The sequence below is a fragment of the Galeopterus variegatus genome, unplaced genomic scaffold (assembly GCF_000696425.1).
Source record: "Galeopterus variegatus unplaced genomic scaffold, G_variegatus-3.0.2 Scaffold3155, whole genome shotgun sequence".
Lineage (NCBI taxonomy): Eukaryota > Metazoa > Chordata > Mammalia > Dermoptera > Cynocephalidae > Galeopterus > Galeopterus variegatus.
The window spans coordinates 188,515-205,610 of record NW_007729266.1 but is presented as its reverse complement, the minus strand read 5'-3'; the positions used below and the strand labels follow the sequence as shown (position 1 = coordinate 205,610).

At 47.9% G+C, this 17,096-nt stretch overlaps 1 protein-coding gene across 4 annotated transcripts in view; it reads right to left on the bottom strand.

Annotated features, from left to right (window-relative positions):
* TNIP1 (TNFAIP3 interacting protein 1) overlaps window positions 1–17,096 on the bottom strand; it is a 35,910-nt gene that overhangs the window by 11,978 nt on the left and 6,836 nt on the right. For all 4 annotated transcript variants that reach the window (XM_008584141.1, XM_008584143.1, XM_008584145.1 and 1 more), the window contains 6 exons: window positions 15,520–15,711; window positions 11,296–11,390; window positions 9,203–9,326; window positions 5,211–5,300; window positions 2,929–2,994; window positions 2,595–2,726 (listed from right to left, as the gene is read on the bottom strand). In XM_008584141.1, the coding sequence (XP_008582363.1) occupies window positions 2,595–2,726; window positions 2,929–2,994; window positions 5,211–5,300; window positions 9,203–9,326; window positions 11,296–11,390; window positions 15,520–15,711 (699 nt within the window). The remainder of the gene's footprint in view (window positions 1–2,594; window positions 2,727–2,928; window positions 2,995–5,210; window positions 5,301–9,202; window positions 9,327–11,295; window positions 11,391–15,519; window positions 15,712–17,096) is intronic.

Genomic DNA, 17,096 nt, shown 5'->3' with positions numbered 1-17,096 from the left:
TGGTTCTGAGGGCTTTAAAAGAAGAGAGAAGAGAGTCTGTCTCTCTCTCTCTCTTGCTTGCTCTCTCTGCTTCCACCATCTTGCAATGTGAGACCCCTGCGTCCCTGTCGCCACCACTGGATGGACTTTGGACTTCCCAACCTCAGAAACTGTAAACAATAAATTTTGTTTTCTTTATAAATCACCCAGTCTCAGATATTCTTTTATAGCAATATAAAAACGGACTAATACACCCTAGATTCTGATGCCAGCTTCACCACCACCCAGCTGAGACCCCAGGCATGGTCACAGCCCTCTCTTGTCTAAGCATACCTATCTGCCGTGGGTCAGGTTTCTTAACATGAGTAAGACAGGGGCTCCAGGAGGGCTGTGAGCCCAAAACCTGAATGCAAAATTTTTCTCTGTGTGCAGTTTTCTAGGGAGAAAAGATAGTTTCCACAAGATTCACACAGGGGTCTTCTATGATCCATAGAAAGTGACAACTATTGATAATCTCTAAAGGACCTTTTAGCTCACATAGTCGCTGAGCTTACCAGGGAGATGACACTCAAAGAAATAAATGTAGCCCAAGTAGAAAGTGTTCCTACAGAGAGAAACAAATAAAGTACTGTGGAATTAAATGAAAGATCATCACAGCTAAGAAACCAGGGAAAGCTTCAAGGTGGAGGCTCTCATACCCACTATGTGACCATCAGGCCTTCTCCATTGCAGATGATCACAGCTGGAATGGCCTTTAGAGAGCATTAAGTCCTCACCCTTTTATATTATGAGAAATGAATGTCCACAGAGGCGATATGACTTACCCAAGGCCACGCAGTGAACTGTGAGTAGAACCCAAGTTTCATAATTCCATTTCTCTCTGCCCTTCCATGTCAAAGGAAGTGTTTACGGTAGAGATGGCAATAGTTCAGAGGAAAGACCAGGCCCACCCAAATAAACTGTATATTTCTATGTGTATATAAATAAAAAAAGTCTCGAAATAGACACACCAAAACTGTAACAGTGGTTATCTCTGGGGAGGGCCTGCGATGGCGCGGGGAGGGGATGAGGGAAGGTGGTCCAGGGAAACTCTTCACTTTATCTGTATTGTGTGAAAATTTTACAGCTGTGTGTTCATAACATGTGGATCAGGAGATAGGCCACAGGGGTTCATCCAGTCTGGGTGACCTTTAGTTAATATTCTACAAACTAGCGGGTGAGCTTCTGCAGCCAGAGATGGCTGAGGGTAGCTTCAGTCAGAACTTGTGGAAGTTGTTCTGGACTCCCCGTGTAAGAGGTTCCAGGATGAAGTATGGCCTCTGTGTCATATCTACGTCACTATCTACAGAGCCATGCTTTGTCTTGAATCGTTCCACATCCCCCTAGCGGACACAGAAGAGCTGTCAGACTCCAGAGATTTGTTTTATCTGTCAATGTGAGGGGGATGGACCAAAGGGCCAGGATGTCTGGCTGTGAGTCACAAGATGTGACTATGACTTATAAGAAAAGATAGAAAGTGTCCTCCCTAGGCCGGCCCGTGGCTCACTCGGTAGAGTGCGGTGCTGATAACACCAAGGCCATGGGTTCGGATCCTATATAGGGATGGCCGGTTTGCTCACTGGCTGAGCGTGGTGCTGACAACACCAAGCCAAGGGTTGAGATCCCCTTACCGGTCATCTTTAAAAAAAAAAAAAAAAAAAGTGTCCTCCCTAAGGTTGGGAGGTGTCACAGACATAGACTGCCCAGATAAGCCCTGGGTGTCACATGCTGACAGAAGGATCTCTGAAAGGCAATTTGTGTTGAAAATGTCCATTTTTATGCTAGGCACCAATGTCATTCCCATGAAGGGAAAGACAACATGAGATAAATAAAATCCCCCAAGAGTCTGGGAGTCAAATGGCCTTTCCTCTTTAAGCTGCTCTGGGATCTTGAGGGCACTGGCTGATATCAGCCATGTACATGACAGCAGATGCTACTTCTTCAGGGACCTGTTCCTGACCCGCCCAGACTGAATCTGGGCTCTTTTATGCCCACTCTCTGACTCCTGTAACTTCTTTGTAGTATTTAACACACTTTTACTTATTTGCTTCTGTAGTTAGTTATTTAGCATCTCTTCCCAGCAAAGGTAGGGTTGGGCTGTTCACATTGAATCTCCATGCCCAGCACGGCGAATGGGGCACACTCAATGAAAAACAACCAGACGAATGAATAAGTGAAGCTCTGTCTAACATCTAAGCCCCTCCCCCCAATCACCATCACTGCTCTGAACGTTTCGCAGCACCCCACCCCGAGCAAGTGCCACAGAGCAGGCCTGCTTGTGCTTCTTTTATCGTGTGTGCAGTTCCCCAGTCTGTATGATTTTAACTGAACAAAAAGTTCCTCTCAACGAAAACAAGAATGTTTGAAAAGCTAGAGCTAATCCAGCCTCCTCAATTTTCAGATGGAAAACTGAGGCACAAGGAAAAAAAGTGCCTTTGCTTTGGTCACACAGCCCTTTAGCACCAGAGCTAGAACCCCCGGGTCTCCAACTCCAGCCCAGGCTTGTTTACTCCACAGAAGTCTCCAGTTGTGGGGAGGGGAGTGCTGAAACAGCACAGACCAGCAGTCACACTTGCCTCCTCCATCTCAATCTTGGACTTGGCCAGGAGGAGCTTGCGGTCAAAGTCACGCTGCTTCTGCTCCCGCTCAGCCTCCAGGTCCGTCACCTGCTTCTGCAGGTCCGCCAGCTTCTGGCGTAGCTCGGTGATCTGGGTTCAGAGGCAGAGAGAGGGAGCGTGTGAGAGCAGGGGTGCAGGGTATGCCTGGGGTGCAGGCAAGACTCAGCTTCCCCCAGACCCTCTACCACTGCCACCCAGCTTCTCCTCTGGGCCGTCCTGGTGCTCGGCTCAGCTGCCCTTGAAGGAAGCAGGGAGACGAAGCCTGGAGAACACAGCCAGGAACCCACGTTACCTTCTGCTCGTACTGCTGCTTCATGGACCGGAAATGCTGGTCCCACTGCTTATTCACTTCCAGCAGCTGTGGGGAGAGACTGGAGTGAGCAGAGATAAGTAGAAAAGAAACGAGGAGCACTAGCTCCCCGCCCCGTGCACCCCAGCTTCCCAAGGTGCACTACAGACACTGCCTCCATCCCTCACTTCTCAAAAACTCCACGTTCCTCAAAGCAATTCACCTTCATCAACCTCCACCTTTCCCCCTGCCAGCAGAACAAGACTAACACTAAGATGCGGCAATAGTGTGTCATTTTGGTGTACAATTATGGAACACACACCTCTTTAGAGGGCAATTTGGAACTATGTATTAAAATTCCACGTTTTCATTGTTTTCAACCCAATAACTCCACTCTGAAAAACAGTGCAAAAATATATACGTAAGGCCAATCATCTCAGCAATTACAAAAAAAATCCAGAGGCCAACTTAAGCATAGGACATAGGTTAAGTAAACTGTAGTATAAACAGATAATTTGCAGCTGTTAAGAAAATAAGGGCCCACAACATCCCCTCAGTTCAAAGAGGATGATAATTATTTGCCATACTCTTGACATGAAATAATTCCTCCAGGACAAAAAAACCCACTAAATCCTTAAATAAATAAGACAATAGGAAAAATTATTCCAATGCTGGGGTTCAGAAAATGATACCCCAAAGTGAAGGCCTCAGAAGCCACCTCAGAAGCCAAGTTTCTCTCTCATCTTCTCCTGCTCTCCTGACTCCCACCCACCATTCTCCCAAGACATGTCATAGAAACTAGAATCCCTCTTCCCCAAGGTGGTTCATAGAACAAGAGCCCCTCTACCCCAAAGCCAACCATAAACCCCAAAATATTCTCTAACTTTTCCCCACCTTTCTGTCTAGGAACTGGCCATAAAAAAATTCTCTGACCTATTCTTATCCAATAGTAGTAGGTCATAAGCCCCTCATTCCAGAAGGGGTCCTGCCCTATGGTAGGAAGAAATGCCACATAGAGAGGTCAAGAAGAATCCAAACAGGCAGGCCTTGCTGGGTTTCTCCACTCAGTCTATTACTATTAAGTCGTTCCCTGTTTGTCCAATCACATTTCTACATGGCTGTCCACCTTTTATCGAATCTAACCAAAAAGTGGATAGTTTTCTCTGTATCTTTGGGCCTTCATTCTAAAGGCTCCCACGTCATGTAAAATTTTGATTAAATAAATCTGGTATGCTTTTCTCTTGTTAACCTGTCTTTTGTTAGAGGACTGTCACTGTGACCCCTATGATGTGGAGGAAAGGGATCACGTTCTTTCCACCTCTACACCAATTTCAAAAACATGGTATATGATGAAATGTACTAAGAACTGAAGGAATATGGTATATGTTACAGGGATGAATAGATACCCTCAAAGACAGTTAAATTTTAGAAAAAGAAAAGAAGAAAAGGTTTTCCATGAAGTAGTATGTATGCCATAATTTTATTTTTCTGCATTAAAAAAACATAACAGGGCTATGCAATGAACTGTTATCAACTGTTGATTATCTCTAGACAGTAAGATTCTTGATCTTTTTATAATGAGCATTATATTACTTTTGAAATCAGAAAAAAAACCCTTATAACAATACACAAAGAAATCTAAAATTAACGAGCATGTAAATATACTTTTGAATGTGCTGGAGGAGCAGGAAGGGCAGCAAGGCTTGGGGGTCTGGAGAAGGACCCGAGCTGTGTGGAGAGGTGTGGGAGAGGACAGACAGAACAAACACCCACCAAAGAGGAACTGGGCCTCAACCTCAGGTCTTGAAAGACTGGATAGGAGCTGGGGTGGGGGGTGGGGGGGAGGAACACGCCTGAGATACGAAGGAACAGCCTAAACTTCTGGAGATTCTGGGCCACTTGGGAACGGCGCTGCAACAGCCTCAGATCCTCTCCTTCCATGATAGATCCTCCCTGAACCAGCTGTGAGAAGACAGAGGCACCCACCACTCCCCATCCCTGATGCTGACACTTGCCTAACTTTCCACCGTCCAGGGCTTACCACGGGAGCCTTCCTAACTCCCCTGGCCCCCAACAATTTCAGGCCATGCCCCAAATGCCACCTCTTTAGAATGACCTTGGTGAGCAGGGGACCAACCAAAAGAGGACAACCCAGGGCAAGGCAGCAGACCTCTTCCACATGCAGAAGGCTCAGCAGTCACCATGGCAAATCCCCACAGTGACCTGGGACCAGCCAGAGCCAGGAGGGTCTTCCCTAACCATTGCCACCCCCTCCAGCCACCTACCTCAGTGCGCTGCTGCTCCAGCATCTTCACCTTCTTCTCGGCTCCACCCAAGGCTCCCACCTCTGGGATCTTACCTGCTGTCACACTAGCCTGGGGGGAAACACAGAGGGGCCTTCACCAAACAAAGCCTCAAATAAAAATTCTCTCACCTACTCATTACTCCTCTATAGGCCCCTTATCCCTGTGGCCCCAGCCATCCGTCTCCCACCTCCCTCCCTACTCCTCCCACCTACCAGGACATCACTAACCATCCCAGCCATGACCACGTCCTCCTTCTGGAAGTCCATTGAGATGATTAGTCCCCCTCTCTGATTCACGGTGGCTGCTGGACCCCCTCCCCTCCCCACAGCCATCTCCCCTGCTTAGGCTCTAGCTCTGAGGCTCTCCCAGCCACTCTCCCGTCCCCTCTACACGCACATCAGCCAAAAACCCTCTTACCTGGAAGGCAAGAGTTATCTTTTTTTTATAGTTTTATAAAAGTTTTATAAAAGGTAAATTTTTATAAAACATTTATTTTAAAAACATTTTCAGAAAAATACAGAAATAAATAAAGACATATGGTATCTGCATGCACAGTCAGTGTGTGTGTGTTTTTACTTTTTCCTAGCTCTGTCCTCTGGAAGAGACTAAAGCAGTGACACCCCAGTAGCAGTGAGCACACTTAGTGCCCAGAGCCTGGTTTCTAAGTACTACTTTTGTAATAAAAAGAAATAGGACTCCTTGGAGAAGTGGTTAATTCCAGGGCTGCAGCAGAGAAAATATAAGGTGAGTTTGGAGCATCTTATTAGTGCCAGAAAGTAAGGAAGTGCCCAAATTCTAATCATCGTCAACATAATCATCATAATAGGGACATGTCAAAAGGGCACAGGAGAGAACTTGAAAGAACTTCCTATGGCCAGAGCTCAAACAACTTGAACAGCAATATAAATTACAATAGTACTGAATCATAAGCCAAAGCATACAACAAATGTCTTTGAGTCCATACGGATAGAAAAAAAATAGCTGAATAAATAAATAAATGGGGGAGAAGGAATAGCTCTTCTTTACAGAACTGCAATTAATAGACGTAGAAAGAATAAGGGAAATACAAAATCACTATTAGAATACCACAGTAATAATTTCTGAAGATGAGATCCACCCATGGAAACTAAAACGAGTGAAACAGGATATCTGCATAGTCTCAAAATCTCTCCTCCTGTAATTAATTAATTACAAAGAAAAAAATTAGCTACTTTATTGTGGAGAAACCTGACAGACACCACCTTACCCAAGGGATCAAGGCTGACAGTAATAAGATATACTGACATCAAGGACCCTTGACATGATGTACTGAAAAGGGCTCAGCCCTCTGTATTCTCTGATGTACACAGAACATCACTTCTGTGAGATTCTCACCAAAATCTATAGCCTCAATCAAATTATCAGAAAACATCAGATAAACCAAAATTAAAGAACACTCTACAAAATAATTGGCCAGTATAATTTAAAAGTGTCAAGGTCATGAAAGGTCAGGAATGACTGGGAAGTGTAACAGACTGGATGAGACTAGGGACATGGGACAACTTATGCACTGTGGGATCCTGGATTCAATCCCAGTACAGAAAAAGGATATGCGTGAAAAAGTGGTGAAATCTGAATAAAGTCTGTAGTTTAGTTAATAGTATCACACCAACGTTAATTCCTAGTTTTGATCATTGAACCATGGTTATGTAAGATGCTAACATTAAGGGGAGGTAGAGGAAACGGAAATTGGGACTCTCTGCACTATTTTTGCAACTCTTCTGTAAGTCTAAAGTTATCTCAAAAAGTTTTAAAGTTTTTTTAAAAAAATAAAAAGTGTTGAGAAGAAACAACAGAAAAAGGCTGGGACTCCAGAAATTGAGCACTGGCTCTATCTGCAAGCCCCTCTGTGATGTAGGCCAAGACCCTCACCTTCTCTGGGCCTTGGTATAATGAAAAAATCAAACAAGATGGTCTCTGTAGGCCCCGTGTGGATCTCTAACATTGCAGTCTACCATCTGATGCCAATTTGTCCTGGAGTCAAATTTTCTCTATTTTCACGTTCTCTCTATTCTCAGCCTTTCACTGTCACCTGCCACAATCCCCTGAGGCTTGGGATGCAATTGGGAGCAGAACTTGTGAAGCTCAAGTGCCCCCTACAGGCTAAGCCTGTAAGCACATAAGCACACCATGGTACCAGGGAGCAAGCAGGGAAGGGTTCTCCAGGTAAGGTCACCTCCTTTGAGAAAGGAAACAAATGGACCTTCCCTGAAGCTTGCTGCCTCCTGGAGGGGATCTGTGCTTAGCAATGGTCAGTGGGTCATCAGGAAGAAAGAGGGGGATGCCGGGCTCCTGGGTGGTGTACCCTGAACCTCCACAAAGACAGGAGTCCTGTGGAGGAGTAAGAAAGAGAGCCATGGAGTCAGCAGACCGGCTGTTGGCACCAAATCTGTTGTTAAAAGCAACAGCTAATGTTCACTGTTTACTACGCTAAACCTACTTTACATGCTTCGCATTAGTGAATCCTCACAACAACCCCATGAGGTAGGCATTATCTCCACTTTACAGAGGAGGAAACTGAGGCCCACAGAATTTATGTAATTTGTCCAAGGTGCCAGTGCTGGTAAGAGGTAGAGCCAGGATTTCACCTACATGCGATTCCAGGGCACGTGCTTCCTACCCCCCAACCCCGTAACACACACCTCCTGTGGGACTGGTGACCCTGGGCATGGGTGCAAGTCACTCCTGCTCTGACAGAGCAGTAAGAGCATCTGGCCTTCCAGAGCAGTCAAATGATGTGAGCTGATAGTAAAGGTTTTGGAAAGTAAAGAGGTCTGCCATGGAATTCACACCTGAGGTGGCTCAGAGAACCCAGGGGAGATCAAGGGAGTAGATGGGTCACTTCCACCAGAGCGCAGATGGGTAGTATCTGATTTGAGGGGTAAGTGGAAGAAAAGAGGGGCTGCAGGGCTAGGATTCAGAAGGCCAGGGACAAGCAGACATTTGTCATTTATCAACAAGTTTCTCTGGCCACACCCTATATCTTCCCGAGAGTAGGTGATGCAGAAATTGTGACTACATGATGTCACATGACATCTCCAAACATACTGCCATAGCTGTGAAATGTAATAAGTCCCAGCCCTGCCGACCATACATGTTGAGAGGAGGCCCACATAAGATCACGGATTTGCAAGTCCTGGGTAAACTCTACACTGCCACATAGTAATAAGAATTAAGTTATCAGGATAATTACTATTGCTACACAGGTGCAGGGTTTGTTAAAGACACTGAGTACTACCATACAGCTATTAAACCCCATTAAAGGGAAAAAATGCATTGGTAGAGTTGAGACTCAGCTCTGCAGCAAGGGGTACAGTCAGCTCCTGCGTGGGGACGCAGATGGCCAGCCCCATGGCACTGCCAACCATGCTGGTGCTGGCCACCGCCCTCTGCCCTCCATTTAGGGGATCCAGGGGCCCAATCACAGGAGTTTAGAAAAATCCCCAAGGGAGCTTGCTCAACAGAACACCCTAATTCTTCCAGGAATACTGGAGATGTTAAACTGCCTTTTGGGAGCTGCCCTTAAAGAAAAACCTTGACAAACTGGAATGTGTTTAGAAAATGTGCCTAGACTTAGCAAAGGACTCAGCACCATCTCCTATGAGCAATGGCTGAAGGAACCACAGATATTTAGCCAAGAGAAGAGAAGGCTCATGGGGGTCACGCAGTCATGATGACTGCCGGCAGCCTCTGAGCATGTGTCCCAGGGAACAGCACACTCCATGGGGCTGATGGCAGAATAAAGGGTGAGGAGTGGGAGCTGCAGGGAGGCAGATGTCAGGCTGAGCTAAGGAAAAGCCATGTAACAACTAGACCATTCTCCCAGTGTCCCTGGCTTCAGGAGGTGATAAGCTCGCTGTCACTGGACGTGGTGACCAGAGGCTGTGTGCCGGCAATTGAAGATGCTGTGGAAGGAATTTCTGACCACATACCTGCTGCTGTCCAGCCACCCCCTTCTTGCCTGCACTTTCCATCTTCAGGGGGCCTGGCCACCCAGAGGCACCCTCTTTGCTGCCGCTGCTCATCAACAATTTCTTGAGCTCCATATTTTCCTCCCTGGATTAGGGACAAACAGAGAAGTCACAATGCTGACCCTGGGTTAAGGAGCCTGAGGGGACTCGGACCCACTATCACATGAGTTGCAGCTGTGTCCTGGGGAGTATGCTGTGATCCTAAAGCCTACCCTCAGGGACAACCAAATAGGGCATTCGTAATCTACCTTGCTGGCAATCTGTGAGCTTCCTTGGAAGTCTCTCCAATCCTCAATGGCAGGATTTCCCCAACTGTGGGATGTCCACATACATGAGATGTTCAGGAGGTAGCCAAACACTGCATTAGATAACCCTGGATCACATTCTAGTGAGAAAGTCACACCCTTTCCAATTACCTTAAGTTTCCTGTGCAGAGCTTGGAGAAAATCTGAGTTTGGTGCTAACAGGTCCTAAGCACCTCTCTAGTACTTGCTGGTCTCCCTCATTAACACAGAAAGAGCAGACTGTGGGCAATGGTATTCAGCCAGAATTTATTAACATCCTTTCATTTTCATTGTATTTACTTTTAGGGTTATCTTCTATGTATTACAGGTAATGCTGTTTTCCAATTATCTCAGTTAAAATTTCCTTTATAATAATTTTAAGTAGAAATATGAATCAAATAAGTAATTTTTTTTATTGAAACATAATTGATTGAACATATCCATGGGATAAAGCAAAATCTTAAGTAAACAATAAGATGGTGATATAGGACATAATAAAAGGGTGATGTGGATTCAGGTACAATTGAAATAAGAAAAACATTTCTTTAGGTTCTATTTGCCAGCTGGGTTTCTACTTAATAATAGAAAAAATAATAAAAGAAGTAAAATGGCTTCCCAAGGTCACACAGCAGGGACCTGTACTCCTGCCTTCTAGTCCAGGAGTCATTCATCCAGCCTGGGCTTTTCGATCAATGGATGGAGTCATTATGGCTATAAAACCCCAACCACTCAGCCATCCAAAGGCAAATAAATACACGCTGACTTATAATGGCTCAGTGGCTCAGCAGTTAAACACTACTGTAGCCACACTTAAGAGGTTTATATTCCTTCTCTTTCTGCTGATTCTAATGAGCTACAGGAGAGGAAAGGTTAGCACGCAGCCTTAAAACACCAAGGTCACGAGTTTGGATCCCCATACTGGACAGCTGCCAAAATAAAACGAGAGGAAAAGAACAGTGGCAACTCCTGGCTATAAAACTGACCTGTCCTGCGTGTACCCAAGCCCAGCCGGTACCCAACAGATCATTCACCACCCACAATATCCAGGACCTCAGTGCAGGCAGGAATTATGGCCTCTAGTGAATGGGGAGCAAGGAGACTCAGGTGCTCATTGTAAGACCTAAAGCAAGCCCCTGTTTCTCTCTGGGCCTCAGTCTCCCCTTAGCACAATGAGGGGTTTGGCCTTCATGATCTCAAAGACCCTCCAAGCTCTGACAGTCAAGATCAGCATTTTTCGAGGTGTGATCTGGGCTCACCCACATAACAGTCAGAGACCCCCAGAGAAATGAGGATTCCTAAGTCTCACCTTAGACCTGCCAACTCAGAGTCTATAAACTTGTCATGCCTCTCCCTGACCCTCGGTTAAGTCCTAGGCCCACTAGTCCAGGTGAGGGACCTTTGCTGTTCTCAGAACAACAGAGCAGGACTGAATGGTGACCAGCGGGGGGCAGCAACATTGGCGCTCTGCCAGCTAGACAACTGTAAACAGGCCTAAGAGGCGAGTTCCCAGGAGGAACGGCAGTGTGTACGACCTTCTTCTGACGCTCTCAGGCACTCTACACACAGACACTGACCGAGGTATTAAAAGGGCCAGAGAGAAAACACCAAAGGAGCCAAGGAGGAGGACCAAGATACCTGACATCTAAACAGGGCTCTGAGCATAGGCCTCGGAGCCCTGGGTCCAACTCCTAGAAATCAGTGCTGTGCACCATCCCTCCTCCTTCTGCCCACCTCTACTCCTCACCCCTTCTCTGAGGGGCCTGGACTCACCGCAGCCTCTCAGCAGCCTGATCCCGCTGTTCTAGGCCCTTGTCCAGCTTGGCCTTCAAGGCCTCATTCTCCTTCCGAAGCTGCTCACACAGGGTCTGCAGGGCAGAAGCATAGACGGGGGCGAGGGTAAGGAAGGGGTACATCCCAAGGGCAGGTTGATAGTGGAGGACAGCGGAGGGGCTGCAGCCACCCCAGGTCCCAACACCTCATCCCCTTTGCCTGGCCTACCCCAATCCCTTTAGGGCACAGCTGGGAGTCAAGCCAGTAGACTCATCCAGACTCCTCCACGGGTTCTCTCCCTTGGAAGAGCAGCTATGAAAACGCCTGACCAAGAACGGCCGGGGGCCTTCTGGTCCTCGAGTCAGGCTGTTCCATCTCTTATCATCTATCATCACTGTTCCCACTGCCTAAAACTCCCCCTCCAGCAGCCTCCCCCGGCTGACTTCTACACCTCCTTCAAGTCCTATTTTAAATGTCATCTCCTCAGAGAGGTCCACCCTGACTCCCACATACAGCTGAGTTAGGCCACCTCCGTTCTCCTCCTCACGGCCCCGGCCCGCTGCTCTCACCCTTCTCAGTTCTGGTGACAAATAAAGCTAAAGAGCTGTTTGTGTCATTATTTTCTTCATATCCATCCCCCTACCTCCCACCCCTTGGGGACCCTTCCCCAATCTCTTGTTTACTGCCAGATCCCCAGCCCCCAGGCCCAGTTTCGCTGAAGGAACATGGGACTGAATGGCTGAATGAATGAATGACCAAGTGAGTCCTGGGAGGCCCTGAGGTTAGTCAACATGCAGACTGTGACAGGCTGCCTGTGGTGTTGAATGGAGAGTCAAGACAAGCATTCGGTCAAGACCTCGCCAAGATCTCGCCAAACCCTCGTGGTGGCTCGGGCTTAACTCTGAGACTCAGTTCCTTGCTTTACACTGCTCGATGGCACCTTATGACGTCCCCAAAACTAAGTAATTCATCTCTACTTTGAAGGTAGGGAAACTGAGGTAAAATGATTTGCATGAAGTTGCACAGCTGTTAAGAACCACCACTGGGGGCCGGCCCGGTGGCGCACTGCTACAGTGCGCCGCTTGGGAGCACGGCGGCGCTCCCGCTGAAGGGTTCGGATCCCACATACAGACCGGCCGCTCACTGGCTGAGCGAGGTGTGGGCGCAACACCGAGGGTTGCGATCCCGTTGCCGGTCCCGGTCTGGTACGGGTGCGACACTGAGGGTTGCGATTGGTTGCCAGTCACGAAAAAAGACAAAAAGGAAAAAAAAAAAAAAAAAGAACCACCACTGGGATTAAACTCCATCTGGCAGACCCTTAAAACTGCTGTCTCTCTCCCCTGTGATGAGAGAGCACTGAAGGGAGAGAGGTGGAGCCTGAAGGAGGGGACAGCCTCTGAATGGGCTGGCTCAGGGGTGGCAGTATTCCCAACAGTCCATCTGCTCCCTTGGGTCCCAGGCTCACTGCAGCTGGATGCCACCATGTGTCTAGTTCTGACCAATGAAAGGGGAGAAGTGACAAGTGTCACTCTGGGCTGGCCTATACACAGTTTTCTGGTCTCTTTGCACATAGCAGGGGCTAATGTGAATGCCTCCTATTCCAAAGGGCACTAGATGCTGGGGCCTCTGTAGCCTGGGGCTCTAAGGAACTGTATGCAGCAGAAACAAACCCCTGCCACACAGAATAGGCAGGAAAACTTCTGTTATGTTATTAAGGAGATTTTAGAGTTGTTTGTTTCCTTTCTTACTAAAAAAGTCTTGGGAAGGCTGAATGGAAAAGATACACAATGAGGGATCCAAGACTGAGAAAGGAGTATCCTATTGTTGCTAGTTCCCTCAGTGCCTACCAGAGGGCCTTTGTGCCTTATCTGGCCTTGAAAATGTTTGTTGAATGAACCAAGAAACAAATCAATGAATGAATGAGGAGGAACCGGATTAAGCTACCTCCACCCACAGAAGCATAAATACCTGGGATGCCATGGCCCTGGGTGGGGCCTCCAGGGAACAGAGCATCCTGCTCCTGTCACTATGGGAAGGCCAGGACAAGGCCTCATTTGCTGTCCTACCCTTCTAGTCTAGAGAGCTGTTTCCTTGCAGCCTCTGGGCAAATGCCTTGGATGGATAAGATCATCAGAGGTCACAGAGATCATCACCTTCCCTCGAAGGGGCTAATAGAGCTTACCTATGAATTCATTTGTTCATTCATTCTTTCATCCATTCATTCATTCACCAAATGTGCATTTAGTGCCAGGCCATTGGGACACACTGGTGAATAGGACAGCCAAGGTACCTGCCCCCTCATGAAACTTACATTGTAGCAGGGAGCGTGAGAAAAAAATAATAAGCAAATAAACAAGCAAATAAACCACCTAATTAAACAAAATTATCACAAACTATGATAAGAACTAAGAAGGAAAAAACAGGAGCTTGACATTGGTGGGACCCCTTTTATGAGGCCCAGGATCTATCCCCATTTGAAAGCCGAAAGGGTAATGCTCTAAATGATCTTACCCCAAGCAGTGTGCCTGGTTCACCTTCCCAGAGCTTGGCTTGGTCACCTCAGAGCCTTGCTGACATCTGAGAGAGGTCCCCTCCCTCAGCTTGGCCCCCTCCAGGTGCACTCCGATCACTTCTCCAGCCTCACCTTGCAATGCACCCCTTTCCCCAGGTGGGATGAGCATCCTGTGTGCTCTGCCCCCCACATTTCCCCTCGTGCCACTTCTCCAGCCTGGATGCCCCTCCCACTCCTGTCAACCAAGCCAAGGTCATGCAAGGGGGACTCCCCTCCTCCCATCAACTGGACCCTTAAAAATCTGCTAACACTAATGAGAGCACAGAGCAGTGACTGGCACAGAATCAGCATCTATAGGGAGTACAGGTACAGCTCACCAAGGTGACAGGAGTTCAGATCCGAAGCAGGTCCTCTAGGAGGTTGCCAATTATAAGCAGATCCTTCCCTACCCCCAAAGTCCTTGAGGCTAAGATCTCATGCCCAGTGTGGATGACCATCATCATAAAACCCTGACAGTGACCACTTTTCCAGCACTTACTGTCCTAGATACAGTTCTATGTACTAGGTACGTCATGTATGTTGCCTCATTTAATACAGCAATCCCATGACAGAGGTATTCCTAGCTCCCGTTATTGATAGGGACAGAGGGGACAGAGAAGACAAGTGACTTGTCCAAGGTCATACAGCAATAAAGAGTCACTACTGGACATCTCCAAGGCTGGCCCAGTCCAGCAAGGAAGTCTGGCCATTCCCACAGCACAGGGAGGCTTTTATTTATTTATTTTTTTAATTTTTTAATTTTTTCAAAAGATGACCAGTAAGGGGATCTTAACCCTTGACTTGGTGTTGTCAGCACACGCTCTCCCAAGTGAGCTAACCGGCCATCCCTATATAGGGATCTGAACCTGTGGCCTTGGTGTTATCAGCACTACACTCTCCCAAGTGAGCTAACCGGCCATCCCTATATAGGGATGGCCGGTTAGCTCACTTGGGAGAGTGTAGTGCTGATAACACCAAGGCCACAGGTTCAGATCCCTATATAGGGATCTGAACCTGTGGCCTTGGTGTTATCAGCACTACACTCTCCCAAGTGAGCTAACCGGCCATCCCTATATAGGGATCTGAACCTGTGGCCTTGGTGTTATCAGCACTACACTCTCCCAAGTGAGCCACGGGCCGGCCCTAGGGAGGCTTTTAAAAGGAATACAGCCAGGGAGACAGGCTGGGGTGATGGCTAGAAGCATGGGCTTCAGAATATGACAGGTAGGGGTCCCATTCTCAGCTCCACCATTTACCAGATAGGTGACGTTGGGCAAAAATAGTATCACCCTTAGAAGGCTGTTTGCCCACCTGTGAAATGGGGACAACGATGGTTCCTTCCTCTAGGGCATAACATATAAGAAGCTGATCTTTGTTCCCTTTCCCCACCCCCTGCCCTGCACATAAAGAACAAAGGCAGGACTTCACCCAACCTGCCCACATCCACAGGTGCTAAGGGCATCCCCAACCATGAAATTTGCATTGCCTACCCCGCATTTCCACATTTCCTTCCTCTTCCTCCTCCCTTCCCGCAATTTCCTTATCCTGTTCACCCTCCTGTACAAGATGTCTAAAGTCTGCCCAAAACAGAGCCTCGAAGTCCCCATGTACCCCTGGATTCCCAAGGTGGGCTGGAGGGAGGAAGCGAAAGGGAGGCAAGCCTCCTGCCTCACCTGCAGGATGGACGTGCGCTGCTCATTCTTGTGCACCTTGGAGGCCAGCCGGTTGAACTCGAGGGCCATGCGGCCCAGGTGGGTAAAGAGCTGGCTATGGTCCGGCTCCTCAGCACATACGCTCAGGGTGGTCTCCAGGCGCTGCAGATGCAGCATCAGATTGCTGTCTTCCTGGGGCAGGGGGCCCAGCTCCTGGAGGGGGAAAGGGCACATGGACCACTCTTCACCAAGGCCTGAGTAGGGGCTGCCAGCCCATTCTCCCTCTGCTTCCTCATTCCTCATGACTGTTTCCCCCTATGACCCCAGCTCAGCTCAAGGAAATTCTCCAGTTACAGAGGCTTCCTGTCTGGGGCTGACTCACAGGGCAGGATCCAGGACTCTCAGGATACTGGCTGGCTCAACAGCAGCAGAGCTACCTTCCTTCCCCGCTCTGCGCCTTGCTGAGCCCCTGTGTATGGAGTATACCAACATTTATAAAGCAAATGTATTTCACAGGGCCTATTTTCCAAAGCCCTGTAGTCTCAGGTTTAACCTAACCTTTTGTAATTACATATAGAAATGTTAACCTTGCAAAAGACAAGAAACTTTCCTCGGGCTAAAGTCTTTGTAACACAGCAAAGTTGCTGGCTCAAGGGCAGACAAGTTACTTGATTGATACATAAAATACTGGGGAGATTGCTGTAGGGAAAAACAGTGTTTGCTAAGATCAAGCTTTTGTGGGTGGATCAACTCAAACTTTTGCAAACTGCATTATGGATTGTCACTTTGCTTGTCACACTGATGCTACCAGCCTCTACTATAACTAGCCATAACCCCACCTATGTTCTCTTCCTGTAACTTCCTGGTCTGGAGAATAAATGCGGGGCAAGAACCCCAGTTCGTGATTCACTTCCAAAGGAAGGAATGCCTCTCTCTTGAGGGTTCCAGAAAATTAACCCCTTCGGGGTCTCTTACTGCTCAGAAGAAATGGGCTTTGAGTAATCCTTTTTGTATCTCCATCACCCAGGGGAAGAGAGGTGACAAATCCGTGTGAGGCAAAGCAGCATCTGTGCGTCCATTGCTTGTCTGCTGGGACTTGGTATCCTCATCTGCTAACTGTGCACACACCCCTTCCCTCCCTTCTACCTCATGGGGTTCTTATGAGGATGAATTAACACACAAGGGCAGCAAGCCCAGGGAGGGGATGTCACTATATATATATATATATACATATGTCCCTGCTTCTTTAGCCCAGGGAGTCTTAACCAGGGAGCCATACAGAGACCAAAACTGTCCAATTCTATGTCTACATGTGTGTCTTCCAGGCGATGGTCCAAGAAGTCATCAGCTTCTCAGAGGACCCAAAATTAAAACAGGTTAAGAACCACAGCTCTACACATTTCAAAGAATCCCAACCTGGTAAAGTACGTAAGAAAGAAAACATACTTGGGCCGGCCCGGTGGCGCACTGGATAGTGCGCCGCTTGGGAAGCGCGGCGGCGCTCCCGTCCGAGGGTTCGGATCCCACATACAGACCGGCTCCCGCTCACTGGCTGAGCGAGGCGCGGGAGCAACGCCGAGGCTTGCAATCCCATTGCC